At 46.7% G+C, this 25,551-nt stretch overlaps 1 protein-coding gene and 1 pseudogene across 1 annotated transcript in view; both read left to right on the top strand.

Annotated features, from left to right (window-relative positions):
• Nucleotides 1-5,860: 5,860 nt before the first annotated feature.
• On the top strand, nt 5,861-6,357 carry LOC111174139 (ATP synthase F(0) complex subunit j, mitochondrial pseudogene; annotated as a pseudogene).
• An 8,639-nt stretch (nt 6,358-14,996) lies between these two features.
• The window catches only part of IL17RD (interleukin 17 receptor D), a 67,373-nt gene continuing 56,818 nt past the window's right edge, over nt 14,997-25,551 (top strand). Inside the window, exon 1 of the mRNA XM_022572817.2 lies at nt 14,997-15,329. Coding sequence (XP_022428525.1) covers nt 15,204-15,329 — 126 coding nt within the window. The 5' untranslated portion in view covers nt 14,997-15,203. The remainder of the gene's footprint in view (nt 15,330-25,551) is intronic.

Raw genomic sequence — 25,551 nt, 5'->3', positions numbered from 1 at the left:
TATGCGAAGCCTCTGGAAGTCTCAGGATTAGCCAAGAATCCTCAGAGCAACTTGCCCAAAACACTAATTGTATCTGTGTCTCTGTCTTTGATTAGTGGCTTAGTCAACTTTCTAGCTCATTATCATCTTAATCATTTTTCCTTTAATGTAATGAGGCTAAGACTCTAGTTTTATTTTTCCCCAGAGGAAAATAAATACAAACTTGAAGGTATTTTATACACTCTTTATCTTTAGTTATTTAACAACCTTGATGTGGGAATGTTGTCTCCTTTCTCACCTCAGTCATCAAATGGTTGAAATAGAAAGCAAAGGCCTTGGGAATACCTGGACTCTGTCCTTGGCTCTTAGTTGCTTTCCTCGGGTCAAATATCCATCCTACAGCTCAGCAAAGAAAAGAATCAAAGCAGCGATGTAAACTGGGGTTTTACATTTCAGTGATCTAATGTGATAGAGCAGGACTAGTCAAATGTTAACTGTAGAATACAGGTGGTGTGTATATGGTGTTCACTGTGCATCTGGGTTCTAAGTTATTGCATTACTTACATTACTTGCTTTTATTAGCAGACAGCAAGCCTTAGTGGCAGGCAACTTTTAGAAAAGTATTTACATTTTATGGGAGAGAGAGAGGTAGGGGCTCCTTGTCATTTTCCAGAATTTTCTGTAGGAGGGCAGATATTGACTGACTGTGTCACCTGTTTCCCCAATAAGTTGTAGTCCCTTTTCAAGGGTTTTGAGATTTAGTTAATGTAGTCAGTGTTTTGTTTATTTGTTTGTTTTTAATTATACAAATAACACACGAACACATTAATATTGAAAAAGTGAACACAATACAGATCAAAATTTCTTTTGAAATCCTGTCCCCAAATCTTGTCTCCTCCACCCCAGCCCCTGCCAAATGAAATCACTTTTTCAGTTTGATATACATGCTTCCAAACCTTTTTCTTCTGGATTTTTACACATATATATGTACCCACATATAATATGTGGTATTGTTTTATTTATTTGTTGGTTTTCATAAATGGTATTCTAACATATTTATCTTTTTATAATTAGCTCCTCCCCTCCCTCAGCAATATGTCTTAGAGCTTTTTCTAAGTTCCTTATAACTCTACCTTGTTAAAACAAACAAACTCATTGCATTGTATACTGTGCCAGGTTGGCTATCCCCATTGTATGGGGTTTTTTTGGTTTTTTTAAATTTATTTTATTTATTTATTTTTGGCTGCTTTGGGTCTTCGTTGCTGTGCACAGGCTTTCTCTAGTTGCAGCGAGCAGGGGCTACTCTTCGTTGTGGCACGTGGGCTTCTCATTGCGGTGGCTTCTCTTGTTGCGGAGCATGGGCTCTAGGTGCGCAGGCTTCAGTAGTTGTGGCATGCGGGCTCAGTAATTGTGGCTCATGGGCTCTAGAGCGCAGGCTCAGTAGTTGTGGCGCACTAGCTTAGTTGCTCTGCGGCATGTGGGATCTTCCCGGACCAGGACTTGAACCCGTGTCCCCTGCACTGGCAGGCAGATTCTTAACCACTGCACCATCAGGGAAGCCCCCATTGTATGTTTTTAGCCAAGTCTCTATTGGTAGATATTACAGTTGTTTCTGGTGTGTTTTTCTACCATTAAAAATAATGTTATAGAAACAAAACACATCTACCTGTGCACAAATGTGATTTTTCCCCCAAGGTTAAATATTGGGAAGTAGAATGGCAATGTGGTAGAAATTCATACATTTTAATAGAAATGACCAATTTGCCCTCCAACGTGACTTTCAGTGGTCAGCTTCAGCAAATATTTCTTTTTATTGAGCTTTGGGATGGACTTACCTTAGCCTTCAAACAAAGCAAGGACAGGAGGAATATGACACTAAGTCTTTGCCCTCTAGGAAGGCTTGAGACTCATCTATAGGCTCCCATCTATCAAATGGCAAAATAATTCCAGCAAAGTTAAACCAGAATCTAAAAAGACTGGATACTTATAGAAGGTGTGTGGATGGGAATGGGATGGAAAGAAGGAAGGAATGGGAACAGGTAGATGGAAACTCAACACTTCTTAGAGTATACCTGTACACTTTTATGGAACCAGGGTAATTGTTCATATACTCCCAGAATAAATAAATCATTCAAATCAACCAGGATGAGAAGAGAACCCCAAACAGAACACCAGCAGTAAGGAATCTAAATGTATTACAAATAAATAATGTAACCACACAGGAGGAGGTAGGGAAGAAAAGACCTAACATAATTAACTCTGGAAAACAATATTTTGACTGGCTACTATAAGACTAAAGTTGAAAGGGACTATACAGAAAGATCATAGCTTAGTTACTAAATTTGTTTCTCTCTGTGGCTCTCACAAGGGAATGAGTTAGCAATTCTGAAACTATTTTATGTGCACACTAGTCTGGGTCCAGTTAGGAGGCAGAAACCACACAGAAATTTGAACAAGGAAAGTTTAATGTAAAGTATTATTAACTATAACAAGAGCCTGGAGAAATGAGGAATTGGCTACTAAAAAGTAGAAAGAACTCTAAAGAATACAGGAAGAGCCTGTAACAGGAGCAGCCACTGCCTAGGGCTGAGAAAGACAACCCAAGGAAAAGCCTCCCTCCCAGAGCCGAGATCCAGACCTGTTGGAGAGGGCACGGCTATGTCTCAGTGAATGGTGGGTGCTGTGTGGTCAGAACTTTCCAGAAATCCATCCATTATGGTTCCAGGAAAACTGTTCATGGGGAGGTGTCTCCCTGGAGGCATTCTGCTATGAAACTGCCTAAAAGGGGTGCCAGGGGAGACTACTGGGCCATGGAGCTTCTGGCTGCTATGCACTGCAGGAGCCCAGCTGCTAGAATCTGGTATTGGGGAATCTGGTACTGTCTACACAGCAGGAACTGGAAAAGCCATCTATGCTGCAGGAGCTGAGTGATGGGAAAAGCAGCCCACACTGTGGAGCCTGCCAGAAGGAACACACCAGACCAGGCCTTCCTTCTCCTCCTGCAGCATCTCTCTGTCACCCTCTACTGGCAAAGTTTAACATGGTTCCAGCTGACAAAAGAAAATAACGGAACCAGCTCCATTCCTGCATATCAGGTCATGAAGAATGAATTTTAGATTTGAGAGGCAGTCAACTGATATCTGGCAGAGTCTACCTCTTTGTCTACTCACCTTTCATATGCTCCTTTTTACACACACTTGAACTCTCATACAACAAAACCTCTCTATAATTCCATCTAACAAGATATAGCTTTTTATCTTAGAAATGAAGAAGCGGGACTTCCCTGGCGGTCCAGTGGTTTAAGATTCTGTGCTTCCACTGGGGTTCCATCCCTGGTTGGGGAACTAAGTTCCCACATGCTGCACCACACAGCCAAAAAAGAAGAAAAAAGAAAAAGAAATAAGAAAAGAAATGAAGAAGGCTTCACGCTGTCCCCAAAATGAAGACACACACAGTCCCAACAGTTACTGTATCCATTGCTGGCTATGTTAATTACTCTTTAAATTCAGTCACAGTCCCACTGAATATTCTTGTTACTTAAAGACTAAACTGAGGAATTCCCTGGTAGTCCAGTGGTTGACTCTGCATTTCCAGCCCCCCCCCAAAAAAAGAAAAGACTAAACTGTAAAGTTAACTTAGGCAACTTGTATATAAAATTAAAATGAGGTGAAAGTCTGAGAAACTATCACAGCCAAGAGGAGTCTAAGGAGGACATGAAACTAGATGTAAGGTAATATGATATTTAGATGGGATCCTTGAACAGAAAAGTGACATTAGATAAAAACAAAAGAAATCTGAATAAAATATGAGCTTTAGTTAATAATAATGTACCGATATTGGTTCATTTATGGTTGCAAATGTATCATACTAATATATGATGTTAAAAAAGGGAAAACTGGGTGTGAGGTATATGGGAAGTCTGTACTATCTTCTCAATTTTTATGTAAATCTAAAACATTTTTAAAATTTAAAAATTTATTTTTTAAGAGAAGGGACAAGGCCTTCCCTGGTGGTCCAGTGGGTAAGACTCCACACTCCCAATGCAGGGGCCCTGAGTTCCATCCCTGGTCAGGGAACTAGATCCTGCATGCCGCAACTAAAGATCCCGCATGCTGCAACTAAGACCAAGCGCAGCCAAATAAATAAATAATAAAAAAAATTTTTTAAATTGCGCTTGAAATGTTGCCAGTTTTTAAAAAGGAATCCAGTCTATGGCGTTGCACACCATTCTCAACATAGGCCTTCGACAATATACGCATACTTTTAAAGGTACAAATTATGTCAAGAGTAGCCAGTGTATATATATATGGCTCAATTTTATGGAAAGCAGTTTAGAAGTCATGAACAAAGCGGGAAGCACAACTAAGGCAGTAAATGAGACCGCCTGGAGAGTCCCAGGGAAACACCGTGAGACATTACATAACAGCAACCAGCAACAAAGAAAGAAATTATGTTCAGTTTCCGTATATATACATATACACACATACACTAAAGAAGGCCTGTGGAGATCATCATCTGACCTCTCCAGAGAAGGGATGGTGAACCATTCTACCCCACACTCCTCTTCCCCCCAGAGCCAGCCTACCCTAACCTGAAGCAGATTCCACCTGCCGGGGCAGGGGTGCCAGCAGCTGTCTCACCTGCATCCTCAGGACGGCTCACATGGCAGGGGGAAGCGGCCTGGTCAGGAGGGCGCATGTGGGCCCTCCCGGAGCTCTGTGCACTTTTGTTTTTGTTGCTGGTGTGAAGCTGACTTCTCTTGCTCATGAACTTGGCTCAACGCCTTGCTCTGTTGCTGTTTTTGCAATCTGTCACTTCCTTGCTCCATCTCTAGTGAACTTTTGCTGTAGAATTTCTTGCTCCAGGGCCTTAGGTTGGGAGAGAGACCAGAATTAGGGCTCTGTGTTTTTTCACAACTGAGGGGGCACTGGTTGGGCCTCCCATGCCATGGAGGGCACACCGGATAAGACTCTGACACACAGGGTGGCTGCCACTGCTTCTAGGTGTGCAAGTTATTCAGCTGGGAGGATTTTCCTCCACTGAGATTAACAGGGAGGCCCAGATTGCTGGTTGTGTCAGTGAGGGTGTTTCCAGAAGAGATCAGCATTGGAACCGGTGAATTGAGACCCGCAGATAGCCTTCCTCAGGGCTTATGGGCGTCAGCCAACCTGTTCAGGGTCCAGATAGAACAGGAAGGTAAGGGAGGGTGAATTCTCTCTCTGCCTGAGCTGAGGTCACAGCTTCTGTGCTCGGGCAAGGGCTCTCCTGGTTCCCAGGCTTTCAGATTCAGATTGGGACTTACACAGCCTCGATTCTCTGGCCTTCAGACTTGTACTCAATAACATCACCAGCTTTCCTGGTTTTCCAGCTTGCAAAGGGCAGGATGTGGGACTTCCCGGCCTCCATAACCTTGTGAGCCAATTCCTGCAGTGTATCAATCAATCTCTCTCCCTCTCCCTCTCTTCCTCTCTCTCTCTCTCTCTCCCCATATATATATACGTGTGTGTGTGTGTGTGTATCCTCTTCGTTTTGTTTCTCTGAAGAACTCTAGCACAGCTTCCTGTCTCTTCTGAACCCTTCTTTTGCATTTTATTTTCTCTAGCTTCTCTTTATACCCCCAGGTTTTGAAACAAAATGTGAGAGAGGAATATTTAGGTTCATGATGCAGCATTGTCTCAGAATAGCTGCATGTCACTGGGACAACCAGGGAGCCTCCCTGAACCTCAGATCCTTAATCTGATAAGGAACTGCAGTAGCTGCCCCCAGGCTTTAGTGGGCTCTGCTAAGCTTGAGCCACTGCCCTGGACAGTAAGTTCCTGGAGAGCAGGGACCTCAAGGCCTTGAGCATTTTTTTTTCCAGTGCCTTACACAGTGCCTGACATACAGCACGCACTCAATAAATGCTTGCTAAATAAACAGTTGATTATGTAAATGCCAGTTACTGTGATTATGCATTCATATATGTCACAAGCCATATCATTTAGGTTCAAGATGGTACTGGAGAAAACAAACAAAAAACCCCAACAAATCTGGTGGAAGAAAGTGAATGGAGAGCTAAAAATTCTAGGTACTATAACTGGAGAAATAAAATGGGTAAGAGTGCCTGTGCGCTCAGTGACCCTTCAGAGTCGTCGGAGTGTGTTGGGGCTGCCTGAGCTTGGTCCTGCACCAGGATGCTTCAAAGCCTTATTGAAAATGTGTGGATCCCCATGAAGCCCTACTGTACCCAAGTTTACCAGAAGATTTGGGTAGGAATAGGATTGATGGGCTTCATCATTTATAAATTCAGGAGTGCTGATAAAAGAAGCAAAACCTTGAAAGCTTCCAGTCCTGCACCTGCTCATGGTAATCATTAACCAGCTTTCCTTGCACAAGACATTGGTCTGACTGTGTTGAGGGAATGTGGGACATCGTGTTGACTTGCAGGAGTCCCACTGCCCTTGTGCATGAACAAACGTACCTGTGAGACCCCCCGCCCCCCCGCCAAAATGACTAAGAGTTGGCATGGTTGCTCCCAGTTGTGTATTGACCATGTTTCATTTGAGTGTCTCAATGGGGCCTCTTTTTTCTTGACGTCTGTGACCTGTCTGGGATCTTTGTTTTTGGATGCTGATGGCCCAGTTTAAATCCTAACCTGCTGACATAGCACGTCTATTTCCTTAAGAATAATTTTAGAGGAGCCAGGAAAAGCTGATTGTGTTTGAAAAGTTCAAACAAACTTTAAAAAGGCATTTGGAGGAAACTGAAGAAAACTTCAAAAAACTATTCCTCAGCGAGACAAGAGAAGAAATTACTTTCTTTAAGCAAGAACAGGGTATTCTGAAAAAGGGACCTAAATAAGAAAGAGCTGCTATAAGATATTAAAAAATATAATAATTGAAATAAAAATTCATTAGAGTTTGAAGATCTAGTTGAAGAAATGTTCAAAAGCATGGAACAAAGTGACTAGGAGATGGGAAATAGTTGATAATAAGAAAATTGGAGGATAGGGAATTCCCTGGCAGTCCAGTGGTTAGGACTCGGCACTTTCACTGCTGGAGGCCCAGGTTCGATCCCTGGTTGGGGAACTAAGATCCCGAAAGCCGCACTGCCCAGCCAAATTAAAAAAGAAAAGAAAAGAAAATTGGAGGATAAACTTAGCATACCTATCAACCAACTTAGGATTTCCAAAAGAGAGTAAACAGAGGGAAAGGAAAGGAGGAAGATATCAAAGAAATACTCAGAAGGGAATTCCCTGGTGGCCCAGTGGTTAGGACTGAGTGCTTTCACTGCCATGGCCCAGGTTCAATCCCTGGTCGGGGAACTAAGATACTGCAAGCTGTGTGGCTCAGCCAAAAAAATAAAATTAAATTAAAATTAAAAATAAAATAAATACTCAGAAGAATTTCCCAGAAGTCAAGGGGCACAATGAATGAAGAGACTCATCCCTGTGAATCTTCATGACAACAGGGATAAAGAGAGCGGCTTAAAAGCTAAGAGAGAGAGAGAGACAGACAGAGAGACTGACTGACTTTCAAAGGACCAGGAATAAAAAATGCGATCGGATTTCTAAACCTCAACCTCAGGATCTGAAAGACAGAGGAGCAATGCCTTCAACAGTCCAGTGGAAAATTACTTTCAACACAAAATTCAATACCCAATCAAATTATTAATCAACCGCGATGTTTAATGAAGATGTTTTCTAGACATGCGAGGTCTCACAAAATTTACCTCCACACCTTTTCTCAAGAAGCTAATGAAAGATATGTGCCACCAAAATGAGTGAGAAAACCCAGAAAGAAACATAACCTAGGATTCCAGCACAAGAGAGAAGGAAGGGTATGACAGCTGGGCAGCAGACCTAGAGAACACCCAAGCCTGACTGGGGCAGGAACATGGGGACTCCAGGGGAGGATGCTCCTGGAATAAAATGGAACTGGGAGAAAAGCTGATGCCCCTGCCCTTGTGGAAAGTTGTATGGGAAGATTTAACAAGGAGGGCATAACACAAAGCAAAAGTCTTTTAAAAAGGTATATACTAAGTACACACACACACACACACACACACATACACACACACAAAACCCCAAAATAGTTGTATCAAGAAAGGAAATTCCATCGTCAAACACTGTTTGCCTTAAAGGTGAATAATGTTTCATATGGTCATAATAATATAAACACTGAATATTGACTTAACTAAGATTGTAATATATCAGTCAGGATCCCAACAAGAAACATCTTTTTTTTTTTTTTATTTTGCGGTACGCGGGCCTCTCGCTGTTGTGGCCTCTCCCGTTGCGGAGCACAGGCTCCGGATGCACAGGGTCAGCGTCCATGGCTCATGGGCCCAGCCGCTCCACGGTATGTGGCGTCTTCCCGGACCGGGGCACGAACCCGTGTCTCCTGCATCGGCAGGCGGGCTCTCAACCACTGCGCCACCAGGGAAGCCCAAGAAACAGCTTTTAAATGGGGTAATTTGAGGAGAATTTCAGAGATTGCTTGAGCAGTGAAAAGAAACTACAAGCGAAAGCCATTATTCCTGCCCCACCACACCTGAGAAGGCAAAAGTGGAGGAGCCGTTATCAGAAACAGAAGAGAACTAAAAAAAAAAAAAACAAAGAAGAGAACTAAATGGAGAGGGTGCTGAGAGTGGAGCCGAGGATGCAGCAACCTAATAGAGGTAACTGAGGGCATGGGCATCTCTGCTCACTCTCCCTCCCCACTCCAGCTGCCTGCCTATGCCCTGCAGTGTCCCAACCCACCCAGAAGGCCTAGAGTAAGAGGGCCCATTGATGTGGTCCGTACAGGTCAGAGTGGGTCTGGAAGGGCTGAGGGAAGACATCCAGCACAAACCTCAATGGGGGACTAGAGGAAGGGAATTTAAAGAGAGCACAATTCGCATGTGTCATAAAGAGCAGGAAATTAGGAGCCAGTGTCCAAACTGGTCAGTCAAGAAAGGCAAGATCAGCATAGGACTTAGAAATATGGCAGCAAATGCCAGAAAACAGCCAAAATTGTTGAAGGAGGGGCTCTGGGGAGTGCGAGTGATAAGGGACAGTCCAGAGGACTGCTTTTCCATTATACATCTGTTAGTACTAATAAGCCTTTTTAAACTTTGTACACGTATAATTTCGATTAAGGTAAAAATTAATAATATTCATTCTAATCATGAGAAAAACATCAGGCAAATCCCAGTAGAGGGGCATTCTACAAAATATTGAATACCTAACCAATGGTCTTCAGAATTGTCAAGATCATCAGATACAAGGAAGTGTGAGAAGCTGTCACAGTCAAGAGGACCCAGAGACATGGCAACTAAATGTTATGTGGTATCCTGGATGGGATGCTGGAAGAGAAGAGGGGCATGAGGTAAAAACTAAGGAAATCTGAATAAAGTATGGACTTTCATTTATGATAACTTATCAATATTTGTTCATTAATAGTTACAAATGTACCATACTAATGTAATTTGTTAATAATAAAGGAAACTAGGGGCAGGATATATTGGAACTCTCTGTACTATCTTCTCAATTTTTCTGTAAATCTAAAATTGTTCTACAAAATTGTCTTATTAAAAATAATAAAAGAGTTTACAGTAGAAATAACCTTAAAAGACCACAAGAAAATTTTATGAATTTTATTTTATTTGTATGATTTGGAGCTTTAGTAGGGCTGGATGTTTTTCCAGGTTTTTAAATTATTTTTGCATTCAAGACATTAAATCCCAGAATTTCAGCAATGATCCTGGTTATTCATTCATTCAACAAGTATGTGTCAAATGCTGACTACATGCCAGGTAGTACCCTGTGCTCAGCACTTGGGGTACCAGGACCTTTTCAAAATACAGCCCTGCCATTGTCTTTAAACCCTTCAGAAGCTGCTGGGTACTCTTAGGTTCAAAATAGGGCATAAAGTTCCATCTGCCTACCACTGCCGGTCATTTTTCCACACCTCTCTTCTCTCCAACCACACTGGCCTCTTTTGTTCCTTGAAGATGCCACCTTCCCTGCTGCCCCAGGGCCTTTGCCTATGCTGTTCCCTCTACTCAGAATACTCTTCCTCTCTCTGCTCCCCTCACCTTTGCCCAGGTAACTCTTATACTTGGAATCTCAGCTCAGGCCTCACTTCTTTCTTTCTTTCTTTATCTTTCGGTCTTCTTTTTTTTTGGCCACACTGTGTGGCATGCGGAACTTCCCCCACCAGGGATCGAACCCATGCCCCCTGCAGTAGAAGCACGGATTCTTAACCACTGGACCACCAGGGAAGTCCAGGCATCACTTCTTTAGACACAATCCATCTGCTTGTAATTATCCCCTGGTCATGTGGTTATTTGAGTAATGCCAGTGTCCCCCATGGAATGTTTGCTTGTAGGTTCTATGACAACTGGGACAGTGTCTTGTTGGGGACAGTGTCCGTGTTGTTCACACTGGTCCCCAGCTTTTGGTGTAATGCCTGATATGGTGCAGGGACTCTATGAGCACTTGTTGAATGAATGAATGGTAAACAGGTTATGGTCCATAGCCTTCCAGTCTAGTGCATATCCAAACCAGGGTGTGAGCTCCGGAAGGAGACAAGAGGAGGCCATCTCCCCTGGCTACTGTCTGGATTCCAGCTGCCCCTGGGCCTGCCTCCATCAAGTCCTGGTTTACAACTCATAGCCATTTGCTTACTTCAGATTTACAAAAACCCACTGAGGTCTGCATCCATGTCATTCCTATGTGGCCATTAAGAAAAGTGACATCCAGAGAGGTTAACTGAATTGCCCAGAGCTACACTGTTACTGAAAGCCCATATTTAACATTCTTTTCTTACCGCCTCCTGAACTCTACTTCCACGCAAACTTAGCACCAGCTCTGGGGTAACAGCGAGCATTTGCTCCTGCATCTGGGCTATGCCCTAAAGTGTTGTGTCCTCGCGGCGGCGCAGTCCGCGATTGTTTGGGCGTCTCCAACCTGGACGACGCGCGCCCTCTGGCAGCTACAGTGGAGACTGGGCTCCCCGCGCTTCAAAAGAAACGGGAAGTGGCAGTGGACGCGTGAACTCCGTGTAATGGCCGCGACACTTTGGGGTGCGTGTACGGGGGTTTCGGGGCGCGGGGTTGGGTCGGCCGCCCCGGGTCTGACGCCCGCCCCCGCCCTGGGCCTCTGGGCAGTCGGGGCGGCGCCAAGGCCGGCTCCGGAAGGATGCGGGCCCGCGCCCCAGGCAGAGTTTGGGGGATCAGATGAGTCTGGGAACTCCTGGCTGAGTCTTGGCTTCCCCATCTGTGAAGTGGAGATGATGACAACTACCCGGTTCGAGCCAAGACTGCCCGGGGCCGAACTGACATCGGCGGGGCTCTCAGGAGTGTATCAGTTCTCCCTGTACTGCTCTCCCCAAAGCCCAGGGAAACTTTCACGCTCAGCCTGCTGGGAGATGGGGTGGAGGACACACTTTACCTTTAATGTCTTGATTAGTGCATAATACGTGTACATAGCAATACCAAAAATAAATTAGAATTTTGGCCCACGGCTTCTAACCACCGTTCATTGTTTTTAGTTCTTCTCAGCTGAAAATGATTCAGGATACAAAATGTTTCCATGATCACTTTATCTTTTCTTATGTTTCAGGGGATAATTTGACTCCTAACAAAATCCAACCCTCGTGTTAAGGATTTTTTTCTTATCTGCTTAGGTTCTAGGTAAATTGGGGAAATATATTTGCATTTCATCAATGGCTTAAGGTGATTTAATCTGTTTAATCCCCAGCTTCATTCCAACCAGGGATGGAGGCAGCAACAGTTTCTTGCCCACTGATGTGTGTCAGGCAGAGTGCAGGGCACTGGTGGCAGAGAGGTGAACCAGATAGGGAAGATGAGGGGTGGCTTAAATTGTGACTGGGCCACAGACAGCCCTAGCCACAGTGGGTGAAACTACATGTTGTATTTGAGGAGGGCTTCATCCTCTGGGCACCTACAAAACTGGCCTCTGCTGTGGCCTAGAGGAAGGATAGACCGTGGAGGCCTTGTGGGAGCCTGGCCTCCTCATTTTATCTCAGTTTCTAGTACAGAGGTTCACTTCCTGCAGCCTCACAAATATTCTGAAGGGTCACGATAAAAAGAGGGGATGAGAGGAAAAGAATTGATGAAGAAGACCAGATTAGAGAGGATGTTGCCAAATGCCAATTTATTGCCTCTATTTCCTGACCAAATTTTTCCCTTTGATGTATGTGGTTCTCCCACCCAACCTCCCCCCCACCCACATGCATGCTTGTGGCCTCCCTAGAAGGCAAACAGAAGGGCCTCTCAGTCCTTGGTCTTGAGGGATGTCATTCTAACCATGTTTTAGACATTTTCTTTCTTGTGTCCTCTGTACTCCTTTAGAAAAGTTGGAGCGCTCTCTAAATTCTGTAGCATATTTTCAGGGGCTGTCAATTGCCAGACTGGGCAGCGAGCTGTGGGCAGGAGGGAACTCAAAAGTTGGTGGGTGTGGAGACTGGAAAGGATGTAGGAGACTTTGCTCTGCTTCCCCAGTCACTCAATCATATGGTGATTGGTGATGTGAGTGAAACTCAAGAAGAAGCGTTCTCCTCTCCCCAGTACCCTCCTTAAGGCTCTCCCTCTATCATAAGCTCTAAATACTGATCCTTTTTCTGGGGTCCAACTCCAGAAGAAAGGAAGAAATGCACATGGCCTCTAAATACCTGAGAGCATGGTCCACCTCATTAGCAACCAGAGAAGCCCATTAAGACTGCAATGAGATGTTGAGCAATTTGCCAATTTTAAATGTGCATAATCCAGCAGCTCTGATTCTAGGAATGTATCTTAAGAAAACAGCTGAATAAGTGTATCAAGATAAATGTGTGAGGATATTTTTGAATCCCTGATTATAATAGAAGTCCCTCAGCAGGGAATTGGTTAATAAATTATGGCACATGTCTAGGCTGGAATGTCATAGAAATTAAAGAGCCTAAGGAGCAGGTAGTCTCCTGGTTTCCCAGGTGCTTCACCAACACCCATGTGGTCCTGGCCTCATTTCAGCCCCTGGCACTCCTGACATTCGTGGCCAAACCCCTGACATCCCCAGCTCCCGGCTGTGGGGGTTGGGAATGACCCAGAGGGGAGTCAGGGAGGATGGGCAGAGGTCTGGAAGGCACCAGAGCATAGAGTCTACAGCTTCCCCACAGGAGCAACGTACCGCGTGGGGTCTATTCAGAGAAGGTTACCCTGCAGGCAGCCTTCTGTGGATCCTGGTTCTTCTAGATGACCAAAGCAGTGATGCTGGGTTTGGCTGAATTCCTGAATATCCTGGTGATGAGATGAATAAATAAAACATTTCCTGTCCCGTGGTGCACATGAACAGGAAATCTCAGCACCTGGATGTTCTGGTGGAGTTTTAAAAATATATATATTTATTTATGTATTTATTTATTATTTTGGCTGCGCCGGGTCTTAGCTGTGGCATGTGGGATCTTTGTTGTGGAGTGCGGGATCTTTTAGTTGCGGCATGCGGGCTCTTAGTTGTGGCATGCGGGCGGGATCTAGTTCCCAGACCAGGGATCGAACCCCGGGCCCCCTGCGTTGGGAGTGCAGAGTCTTACCCACTGGACCACCAGTTGTTGTTTGGGGAACCCGTCCTCCCTTTCTCTGGCAGCGAGAAAGGGAGGATGGGTTTGGGCAACCACTGTCTCCCACTTCCAGCTTCTGTAGTTCAAGGGAAGCTGGCTCTGCTCCCTGGTTCCAAAGCCAATCACCAGGACTTCTGCTAGCATTACTGTCTACACAAGGGTAGCTTGCTAAGCTTGGGCCACTTCTGCCTCTGCAGAGAGTTTAAGTACAAGGTATGGGTAGGGTGTGCAGAGCCACAATGGAAAATACAGGAACTCAGTGTCAGTAGCAGTTGAGCTGTCTATCACCACATGTAGGCCAGGCAGACAGGAGAGGGAGGGGATTCTAGGCCCTGGAAGGAGAGAGTCATGTAGAGGAGGCTGCCTTGTTAGACTGGCAAAGGTGAGAGTCTTCAAGGTTGACTGAGACAAGAAAACCAAGTTGAGTTTGAGCGGGGAGATCAGTGTAGCTGGAGCCAAGTAGTGAAGGCAGAGTAGGAAGAGATAACATGGAAGAGGAGGAGGTCATTGCAGATTTTATTCTAAAGGCCATTGAATAAAAGCCACTGCAGGAGATTTTTAATCAGAAGGCAGTGGTCTGACACCTTTTTGGAGATCACTCTGGATCCAAGGTGCAGAAATGCATTGTATTTGGGACAAAAGTACAAGCAAGAAAAGCCCTTTGGAAGCTGTTGTGGAGGAGGTGGTGGCATAGATGAGGGATAAGGCAATGGAGAAGGGTGAAGAGGTGGGATTCAAGAGCACAGAGACAAGTCAAAGGGGGAAGGGTCTTGTGGCGAAGTTGGATGATCTTGGCTACTTCACTCCCAGCCTCAGCTTCCTTTCCCAAACAGAGGTACTACCCACTTCACAAGAGTAAGTTTGACAAGTGTAATGGTTAAGAGTATTGTTTTTGCCAATCTGGATTTGAATCTCAGATCTGGCAGGTGCCAGCTGTGTGACTTTATGCAAGTCAGTTAACAGTAGATTGTAGCACTTGTTGAATGCTTTTTATGTGTTAACCAGTAGAATCCTCCCCAGACTAAGACACTTTCTCTGTTATTCCAGTTTACAGGGGGAGGGAACAATAATGGGGACAGAGCAAGTCATTTGTCCGAGGTCCCAGCCAGGATTTCTCTAACCACCACATTACCCTAGCTTTTCTGCGCTGAAAACTGGGATAACAATACTACTGACACTTTCAGGTGTGTTTGAGAGGATTCAAGAAGAGGACTGGCAAATAGTAGGCACTTGTAAATTATTATTTTACCTATTATCATTTTTTTGGTTTGTTTTCCCGAGTTTTGCAGGGAGCAGGCATTACGTGGAAAAATCCTTGGATTAAAAAAAAAAAGACCTCTCAGGTGAGGGGAAAAAACTGCAGCTGTCGGCTTCTCAAAGTCACTCGGAGATGGGCCGTGCGGGCGTGGCTTAGAGGTAGGGGCGGGGCCAAGAGGAAGAGCCAGCCCTAGGGGGCGGGGCCAAAACCCGAGGGTCGAGGCTAGGGGCGGGCCCCGGAGAGAAGGGGCGGGCCGAGGGTCCGCAGCGCATGCTCGGTGGTGCCGCCAGCTCTGCCGCTGCCGCCAGCGCCACCGCCCACTCCGGGCTGGCCAGCGGCAGGCGGCCGGGGAGCAGAGTAGGGCCGGGCTGGGTGAGCGCACGGCCATGGCCCCGTGGCTGCAGCTCTGCTCTGTCTTCTTCACAGTCAACGCCTGCCTCAACGGCTCCCAGCTGGCAGTGGCAGCAGGCGGCTCCAGCAGAACGCGGGGCGCCGACACCTGTGGCTGGAGGGTAAGGAGAGGACAGCGAGTTTCTTGCTGTCCCCCAAAGCGCGGGGGCACAGGTGCTCGCGGGCAGTGGCGCCCGCGTCGACTTGCCTGCTCTCCGCAGAGTGCGCGGTGGGACTGGGATCCCGCTGCTCCCGCCCTCCTGCGTCCCTCCCGGGTCGCTCGTCTGCCTGCCTCGGCTGGGTTGAAAGAGGCCGCTCGACCCCGGCTTTGTGTTGCTAATGAGGCGCGGCCACTGGCCGGGGTCCGGCTCCAGGAGGGCGGGCGAGAGGGACGCCCGGCGTGGGGCAGGAGTAGGGCGCCCCACCCTTTGTTCCAGGCCCGGGACCTCCTCCCTCTCAGGACACAGGGCCCCGGGCTGGGATCCTCCGAGCTGTTCGCATGGGGGGCGCTTTGGAGCGGGAGTGGGGGTCTTCTTTCGGACCTCCGGTCCAAAACTCTGCAAAAGCCCGGGATTGCCAGGCAGGGGACCCTGAGTGCTGGGGAGGGGTGCGCCCCCCCTCTTTCGGAGCCGCTTTGTTCCTTCTGGGCCAGGCCGTCTTACCCCACTTTCACCCCCACCTCAGACTCCTGACTTGCTGGTAAATTTTGCTCCCGTATCCAGCCCTTCGAACGGTCTCACGGATGACCCCCCCACCGCCACCGCCATCCAGCTTGAGTTGAGGATATTTTTCGTGGCCAAAGGGAGGAATGAGCTTGTCCCCTCGGGCAGATGCCCGAGACGAGACTGGAGGGATGCACCGACTTTGTCCTGTGCTTGGAGCCCTCTGCCCCTAACCCAGCGCTTCTTCGATGCCATCTGGGCGATGGGACATGGGGAGGGGGGTGTGCGCGGGGACGCTGCCGTCCCGAGTTTCTATCAGGGCTCCTGGGCTTGGGCGGCCAGAGGACCTGGAGACTGTGTCCATCTGCCCAGCACCCCTCCCACCCAAGCCAGGACCAGCCTGGTGTCAGGGCACTCACGGCCTTCAGCCTTGTGGAGGGGACACCGGTTTGCACTCAGGCAGCCATGGAACATGACCTTGGCTCTTCTCCTGGGCAGCCATGAGCCTCAATTTCTTCACCTGGAAAAGAGGAGTAAATGGGATTTCCTAGTTTCCCTAGCACTACTGCTCTGAGGGATGGGTACGGGGTAGTTCTCTTAGAACAACGTCCACCCACCTCTTGTGGGGTGCTCTGAACGACCTCAAGCAGTTGAGGCCTAGAATCTGACATCCCTTTAGGGGCACAGGCTGGTGCCTCCAGCTCACTTGCCCCGCATTCAGAGAAACACAGTGCAGAAAACGAGGTATGAACCAAGTAGCTGAAATGTCTTCAAACCCAATAGCTATGCTATAGACAGCTATAACCCACCCTCTCACCAACCCCATAGTGACTGTAACCTTCCGATTTGAGTAAAACATCACATTTTCTTACTCTGTCCCATTTTAGTAAAAATACCACAATTCTTGTTTTTTTTTTTTTTTTTCAATAGATACCAAGTTTTCCTCAGTTTTTAGATCAAAAAGTTTTCCTTAAGGCTTTCCCATGTTGACTTACCAATCCTAAATTTTCTGGATCTAAACTGGTGTGTTGGCTTTTGAATAATAGCATCACAGATATTTTATTCTGAATTTTCATAAGCCGGCCTAGGTGGATCAGCCCAATTTGCTGTTTTTCTGCACTTGCCCAGGTGGCTTCACGTGTCAGTGCAAAGACCTTGTGAAGTTTTAATGCTGTGGGTATAGCCGGGCCCCAGAGGAGCCAAGCTGGCGGTTTTGTGCTCTCTGTGGGAATGTGTTTGCCCCTAAACCTGCACACCCACAGGATTAATGGGGGCCCTCATCCCAGTGGCTTCACATTCATGCTGGGGGTGACCTTCTCAACAGCTCCTACCTTGGCCTCACAGTCCTTTCCTTGGGGTCATCTTCACCTACTTTTTGAATGAGCATGGAAGCCTCAGGGCCATCTCCTGTATTCTAGGCTCTTCCCAACCTGATACGTGGCTCCTTCCCTCCTGGACTGGTCTTTTGATGCATCTGATGGAGCCACCAGCTTTCCCTGACCCAGCTTGTCCACCTGCCTTACATACTCACCTTTCCAACTCCAGCCCCTGGCCCTCCCACCCTGCTCCCTAACTCCTGTGCCCTTCTTGCTGCCGAGGCATGCTTTTTCCCTGCTCCTGGGATAGCTTTTCCTCCCCTGAGAACCCCCTGCTTGGCCTAAGACTCAGCTCAAGTGATGCCTCCTCAAGGATGCCCTCTGAATGCCATTCCCCTTGCTTCGCCTTCTCCTGCAGGTCCTTGCCTTTGGTTCTCACCAGACTACATCATCAGTATTTGTTCACATCTGTGTCTTCAGAGTAGTTTCTTTAGCCAGACGCTTAACCTTATGTTGGTGAGCTCAGAGCCTGGAGCCCTGTAAATCTTGGCTGAACCCAATTAGACCCTGCAGCCTTCCTGCTAAATCCTGTATGAAGTGATCGATTTTAAGAAGGGGGGGTGGGGGAAGGGCCACGATCAGAGCAGTGAGCTCCAGTGTCTTCTCCGCAGTGAGCTTTTGTACATGCTACTCCCGCCTGTGTTCCTTCTCTTTACATCTCAACCTCCCCTCTCAGCTCCAGCATCACTTCCTGCAGGAAGCCTCCTCTGCCCCTACCTCCCTAGGTAAGTTTTTACGGAAGTTGCGCTGTCAGAGGGCTGCCCAGTAAGTACTGGTGTACAGTTACTTGGCTATTTGATTCATGTCCGAGTCCCCTACCAGTTAGTGGGTGTTCAGCCCATAGTACTTAGTCTCAGTGCTGACTGAGGTTGCTTACAGTCTAGTTGGGGCTATGTTAACATATAAGAATAAGGGTCGGTGATGTGTGATGCAAGCAAGAGAGGGCTTCCTGTGGGTCTACGTCACACAGAACCTGAGAAGCTGGAGACACAGCAGGGTAGAGAAGTGAGCCCTCAGGAGGGGCAGGATCTGGGTGCTGGAGAGGGGCTGAGCGATTGACCCCCTGGCTCTCCAGGGAGAGGTTGTTCCAGGAACTCTTGCCCCTGCAGGAATGTGTATTTTCTCAGGACTTGCAAGGTGACTGGAGCCAGCTAACCCTCAGCAGCTGTAACCCTCCCTTCGGGGCTGCTCTCAGAGGAGCCAGCCTGGTCTAAGTGGTCAGATTTCACAACCTCCCCATTATTAGCGGGGCAATTAAGGGGCCGATATCATCTTGAACACAGCACAGTGTTTTAGAAATGAATTGTGGGCTCACTTCCTCAACTAGTTTTTTTTTTTTTTTAAGTCTCTTAGGGCTCTTGCCAGGTAAAGTTGCTCTTTGAGTAATAAATACAGTTTTTGCAAAGAAGTAACAAGTTGTAAAACTTCCAGAGGGCCAGCATCCTCATTTACACTGAGTCTTAACTGCTTGCTTCTTGGAAATGGAATGGTTTTGTTTGTGATGGGTAACTTTATGTTGGTCACTTGCACTGAGGTTTTTTCCCCTCCTCTTGCCTTGCTGGTTGTTTGAGAAGCCTATTTATGGAACAAGAAATTAGGAATCTATTCCCACAGGTTTTTATTTAGTGGCTTTTCCTGCAGTGGAGGAGGAGGGAACATTTCTTGCCTTCTTACCTAGATGGGGTACACCTTCCCTGGTCTATTATCCCTGAAACACAATTTCCACTTCCCCCCCCCCTTCCCCCACCAAAGTCTGTTCCTTCAGGAATTCAGGAAGCCAGAATGCTGGCATCGTCTTTACAATGAAGTGCAAGTTTCCCATTTAAGGCAAATACTTCATCTCTAAAGGTAGGAAGGAATAGGGTGGTACTTGGAAAAGAAGAAGTTCCAGCTGATTAAAATTTAGGTTCCTGATAAAAGTCCAATCCAAGAACTCTCCTTGGCTGCGGGCCCAGCCATGTTTATTTAATTCTGAATTGGATGTGTTTTCATTCACTTGCAGCTCGTGGCTCTCAAGGCTGCATCTGGTCTGCCTGTCCTGTGGCCGTGTTGTCCATGTTACACATGCTCTTGTGTCTTTTACAGAATTCTTGGTTAAAAATGAGTCAGCCCCAGTTGACACATTTTCAGAGAAACATTTTTATAAGAAGTGTGATGCTTTCTTCCAGCCTGTTTTGCTATGTTAATTTGGGAATCCTTTGGCTGGGGTCCATCTTTCTTGAGCAGCCCTCCCTTCTCTCCCCTCCCCCATCCATCCAATGGACCCGGAGCCCCTGCAGTGCCTGGGGCATTGTGCTAGTTATTAACTCGGGGATACAGCTGGGTGAATGAGACCAGCAACTAAGTTCCGACTGAGGCACCATTTCCTTCCAAACGTGATTTCTCATAGTGAAGTCCAGGGGCTTCCAGTATCGGGATTGCCTTGGGAGCTTGTTAAAATGCAGATTCAAGGCCAATGGGGCCAGAATGGGAGTGAGATGGGGCCCAGGAACTGACATTTTAACAAGTTCCTGTGATGCTCTCAACGGTGAGAATCGTTGCTTTAGGAGACAGGGCTTCTGTGGTCACAAGAAGGAGGCGGGAAGCCACATTCTAAACGTTTAAAATCAGCTTGACTTGAAATTGCTTCCCTGGACTTCTAGAATGTAAAGTGGAGACTTTGTCCGAGCTCTGGGAAATGGCAGGGGTGAGGCTGGCTGAAGGAGGACCTGGGGAGCCAGTCGTTTTGGGTGGGTGTCTCTGGCTTGGGGTTAAAGAGGAGGCTGGGGGTGAAGCGGACCCGACACTTCCACTGGGTTCCTCCCCAGAACAGCTGGGCCTGTCTGGAAAACAGTCTCAGCAAAGAGTAGGGTAGGATCCAAATCATATCCTCAGCCATTCAAACTTTACAGATGGCTTCCTTACAAAGGCAAGAACAGCTAATGCTTTTTTAAGTCTTTATTTTAATTTGAGTATTTTTCATGCTTCATTTGGCCTAAAATGTTGTTTTTTTTTTTTTCTTTTAAAAAAGTTTTCAAACTGCCTTTCCCTCATCAGTCCCTGAACTTTTCACATACCGTGCCCCGGCAGATGTCTGCTGCTGCTGGGGCCACCCAGTCAACAATTAATTGTTCCTTTCATTCCTTGCTGCCTCTTGTGTCTGCCCCGATGGATGGGTTTTTAGGCTTCTGGAAGCTTGGGTCCCCCATCCTCAATTTGTAAGAGAATGGGCTGAGGCAGGGGCTCAGGTATCCCCAGAACTTGACAGGCTAGAGTGGGGGACAGCACCTCTGGAGCAGACCTCTCTCCTGCCACCCTACTCCGGCAGCCAAGACCATTTCCGTTTCACATCTCCCCCAGATTTGGAGGTTCTTCTGCCCTCAGCAAGCCCAAGGGACCTGTCTGTGTTGGTGCCACAGGCCCCATCTCCAGGCAGCCCAACTTGCCTGGCTGGTGGGAGGCAATGTCCTCCTGGGCAGTGTTTGTCTTGGCTGCCAGGATGTTCTGAATGGGCCTGACACACGATTAGGTGACTGATGGTCCTGTAACACATTGTCTCCTCCAGGGCCTGAGGCCTTTGAAGCTCTTCCCTGTGGGAAGTAGACTATTTGCTCTATTAAAATGCCTTGGTATTTCCTCTGTTTAACCACAGGCCACTTCCTCTCTGCCACTCTAAACCCGGCAGGGCCACCGGCTGATTGAAAAGACACAAGCCCAGGAGTGATCACATCCTATTGAAACAGATAGTCTTACTGCAGATTAAAGCTGGAGCAGGTCTCTAAGAAGAAACCCAATCTACTGGGGATTCGTTGACATGGCTCCTTATCTTGCTCAGAATTTAGCCTGTTGATGTCATTCATACTTAAAGCCCTGAATGCTTTTTTTTTTTTTTTAAGAAGGGAAGCCTAAATTGTAACCAAATTAGTGTGCATTTCATCTACATACGGCAGGTTAAAGCGATTTGATCAACTGAATTTCTCATTGTGTGAGTTGAGAACTCTTCAGTGTCTGGGAAGAGCATGATGTCTATTCATAGAAAACCATACTTGGCTTATTCTCTGCTTGCAGATTCTGTCTGCTTGTTCTCACGTGTTCAGAAGCCCAAGTAAAACGTTTATAGCTTAAATAATACCAAGAATATATCTGGGAAGACTGTCCCTCATGCCTTCCCGAGCAGTATCTGGGAACGGTTTAATTATTAACATGAGGCATGAAACTAAAAATTGAACAATTGAAAAATTACCTAAGTAACAAAGACTGACATGACATTTAAACTCCATCTGTACCCTGTTTCTTCTGAAGGGGCCTAAAAATGGAATAACTAGTTAGTCTCTAGTGAAGACTATTATATTTTTAAAATTTATTTATTATATTTTTATTTATTTTTGGCTGCATTGGGTCTTTGTTGCTGCATGCAGGCTTTCTCTAGTTGTGGCGAGCGGGGGCTGTTCTTCGTTGGGGTGCGCGGGCTTCTCGTTGCGGTGGCTTCTCTTGTTGAGGAGCTCTAAGCACGCAGGCTTCAGTAGTTGTGGCTCGCGGGCTCTAGAGCGCAGGCTCAGTAGTTGTGGCGCAGGGGCTTAGTTGCTCCGCGGCATGTGGGATCTTCCCTGACCAGGGCTCGAACCCGAGTCCCCAGCGCTGGAAGGTGGATTCTTAACCACTGCACCACCAGGGAAGCCCAAGATTATTATTTTAACATTTGCAACTCCATTGTTCAAACCATCCATGATAAAAACAGCTTTCCTTTTCTTTGGTTCCTTGTTTGGAAATGTTGGGGGAAGGTGGATGTAGCTAATTAAGGCTACAACATTTAAAGGGGGGACTTAATAGGTACCAGCTGTCCTCAACAAATCACTGGATGGATGACAAAATAAAGATGTGATGTGAACACGCATGTAATTCTCTTCTAAAACGGAAGTTGGCCTGTAAATTGTGTGATTTAATAGGGTAAATGCAAACTACCTTTACTATGCACTTTTAAGAAGAATTTGTTTTATAGTAAACCTAATGTCTTATTTGCATAAGGCTGGTACATTAAAAGTTGAAACGGCAGGACAGATGGCAGGTATTGTGGGAAGTTTAATAAATGATAATTTTATTGTATGTTTCTTCATTCCAAACCTCATCTAATAGGCATTAACCATGAGGCTTTTCATTAAAATTACTACATTGTAGGGGAGCTTGCTTGAACTTATCAGAAATGCCTATAAAATTGAAGCAGTGACTTTGAAAAGAGAATGGAAATTGGTAACATTTATTAAAATGTTCAGATGGATATTTACCTTTCACACATTAAATGAATACTTCAAATGAATCCTTTTGAAATCATAAGGGATTAGGCTTTAACTATAACGTTTTTAGATTTTGAAAGTCCTTTATTCCCTTAAAAACTAGGAGTTTTTCCAAGTGTTCTGTTTTGTCAGTTTTGTAGATCTTCCCCCCAATGAATGGTAACCCTTTAAAAAATGCTGGCTGTGGCCCCAGACTTCTGTTCTAAGCTGGACTGTTTTACTTGCCAGTGGGAGGGCTGATGGGGATAGAGGGAGGGTTTCCTTGTAAAGAAGAGGTACATTTTCCTGAGATGCGACATGTGGTTCTCTGTGATTTTATTCTGTCCAGGTGATTTCTGGCTTCTCTTCTCCTGAAAAGGGTTTCTTCCCCTTTTATCCGAGGAAAATGCAATGCAGTCCAGACCAAATGCAGGAGCAGTCAGCCTGAGCATGGTCCCTGTTGAGTGACAGCTTATCGCCTCCATCCTCTGGAGGGGGCACATTTGCTCTGGGTGGGGCCCAGGCCCTCGCATGGTTAGGATTTGTTGTGACTGCTCGATATCTGAAGTTCGCAAAGACTTATTTGGTGTGAGGAGGCAAGAGCAGCTCCCGTGTCAGGCCGTGGTTAAACTGTAGTTACGTTTTCTGGGAAAACACGAAGCGGAGTAGGACCAGGCCCCCGTCTGTAGGGGCTTCCTATCCAGGCGGGGCTGCAAGACAACTCCCCGTCCTCGCTCTGCCTTGTCCACTCCTCCCAGAGTAGCATGAACCACGGTTCCTGCTGCCCCTCATCCCAGAACATTGCATCTTATGCACTGGCCAGTGTGAGAAGCAGGGTGATGCGGAGCAGATGTCTGAGGTGCTGCTGGGCGCCCACCTTTGGAACTCTGGCTTTTTAGCCCACGTCTCAGTTGGTTCCCAGTAACTCTGGCTACTTGCTTTGCCTAGTTTCCCCTGCTTTGGAGGAGGCCCGCCTTTCCCTGGGAGGCTTCTCCACAAAGCCCCCTAGGCTCCCTGTGTGAATTTCACCTTTGCCAGGAAGGCTACATTTAGTAAAGTCAGACTCACCCCATCATGCCTCCAGATTTAGTGGGATGCATTCAGTCTTTTGCAGTGATGCAGCGAAAAAGGGGAATCTTGATTTGCTTATGAAGAAGACACTTAATTTGGACGGTTCAGAGGAGGCTTAGAGGGAGGGATCAGATGGCTGAAGAAGACTGGCCTCACTGGGGGGACTTTGAGTGCGCCCTCTGGCGAGTGGAGCCAGGAGGTGGGGACAGTTTGGGCAGAAGGAAAGATGTGGGTGCGAATTTCCTGGCGGTCCAGTGGTTAGGACTCGGCACTTCCACTGTGGGGCCCGGTTTCCATCCCTGGCTGGGGAACTGAGATCCTGCAAGCTGCAAGGCGCAGCCAAAAAAAAGAAAACAGAGAGGAAAAAAACAGAAAAATGTGGGTAAAGCTGGAGGAGGGTGGCTCATTGGAGGCAGTGGAAACAAGAAGGCTGAAGACGGAGGCTGGGACTAGATAAAGGGGTGCCTTGAATTTTGCCTACATGTACTTGTCAGGGATGGTGAGGCTTGGAAGGTTTCTCCAGCAGATGAATGGCTTGATAGGAGTGACCCTCAGCAGCCATTCCCTCATTCAGTGAGTATTTGGCGTTTTCTATGTGTGAGGCCTGGTCTCTGGAGCTTAGATTGTAGTAAGGGAGACAAATAGGATAACAAACTACCAGACCTGCTCTATTTAAAATAGCAACTGCTGCTGTCTCGCTCACCTCTTTTCTTCACTTGAGTTTTCTCTACAAAATTTTTTTTACCATGAAACACACAAGAGTGTTTTCTTGTCTCTCCGTGCATCTCCTTCAGTGCACTGTCAGCTCCCTGGCGGCAGGTCCTTGATCTGCTTCGTTCCCTGCTGCACCAGGAGATGAGTGGCGGTGCATAGTCGTTTCTCCCTACGTGTGACTAAGTGCTCTGAAGGAAATTAAAATGGGGTGATGAGAGCGGGTGAGCTCGGTGGCCTCTCTGAGGAGGTGACATGTAAGGCGAGCAATTGTAATGACAGTTTCCTCTGAAGTTCTATAGTTACCTATGTTCTATTTTTTTTTAAATTTTATTTTTATTGAAGTATAGTTGGTTTTACTCATGTTTTGTTAACATTGGTGCATCATGTGGCATTAGGTGCTGAGAGTAGCACAAAAGTATGCTCGCCTTCATTCACACCACAGTTTATTGGCACTGTGTCCTCATACTGGCCAACTGCTAGGCTGTAGGACAGATTCTCAGGGAATGAGAGAGGCAGTGGTTAGGGCTGGTACTGGATGGGAATCACAGTTGGCAAAGTGTTGGTTGCTTGAAGAGGGGATGTTTGGACTGTCCAGGTTGCGCTGCACTATGGATGAAAAAAATGTAAAAAATGACTGCTAAGCGCTAACTAAGCATCTTGGTTTTGGACTTTACGACACAAAGTGAATGAAATGACTCTTACTCCCTGGCAGCAGCCCTTAGGTGGTATGACAGCTTGGTCTTTTTAACAGAGATACAGGTCTCATTTTCTTTCGGTCCCCTCTGGTTGTGAATGCCTTTCATTTACTGAAGTCACTCGAGGGTCCATCCAGAATCAAAGATGCTCTTTGCCGCCTTTCCAGGGCTGTGGGTTTGCCGGCCAGCTGTGGTAATGAGGTTTTGCCCAGCTTTGATTTTCATGCCTTGCCTCCCTGTGGGAGGAACTAGATATTTCTGATCTTACCTCTGCTCATATTCAGATCCAGCCAAGCAATCAGTGACTTCCCGGGCTTTTTTGTGGGAGACTGTGGGAAAAGTCCTGGTTGGCTGGCTATGAATTAATGAAATCCTTAGAAGGGTTCACTAAAGATAGCTCCTGTGGTTTAAAAAAATAGCATTGCCTTTTTAATTTGAGAAAGAGGTCATGGAGTTTTACCAAAATTAAGCAGAGAAAATGTAACATCTGGTTGTGCTGCCTGAAGACTGCTGCAGTGGGGGGCTGGAGTGGTGGGTTCCGAGTGTCTGGCGCGCCCAAGGTGACTGCCAACCAGGT

The sequence above is a fragment of the Delphinapterus leucas genome, chromosome 10 (assembly GCF_059928025.1).
Source record: "Delphinapterus leucas isolate spDelLeu-1000000601 "Yukka" chromosome 10, BTC_Dleu_Yukka2, whole genome shotgun sequence".
Classification (NCBI taxonomy): domain Eukaryota; kingdom Metazoa; phylum Chordata; class Mammalia; order Artiodactyla; family Monodontidae; genus Delphinapterus; species Delphinapterus leucas.
Note: the sequence above shows the minus strand (reverse complement) of the source record. Positions and strands in the feature narration are given on the sequence as shown.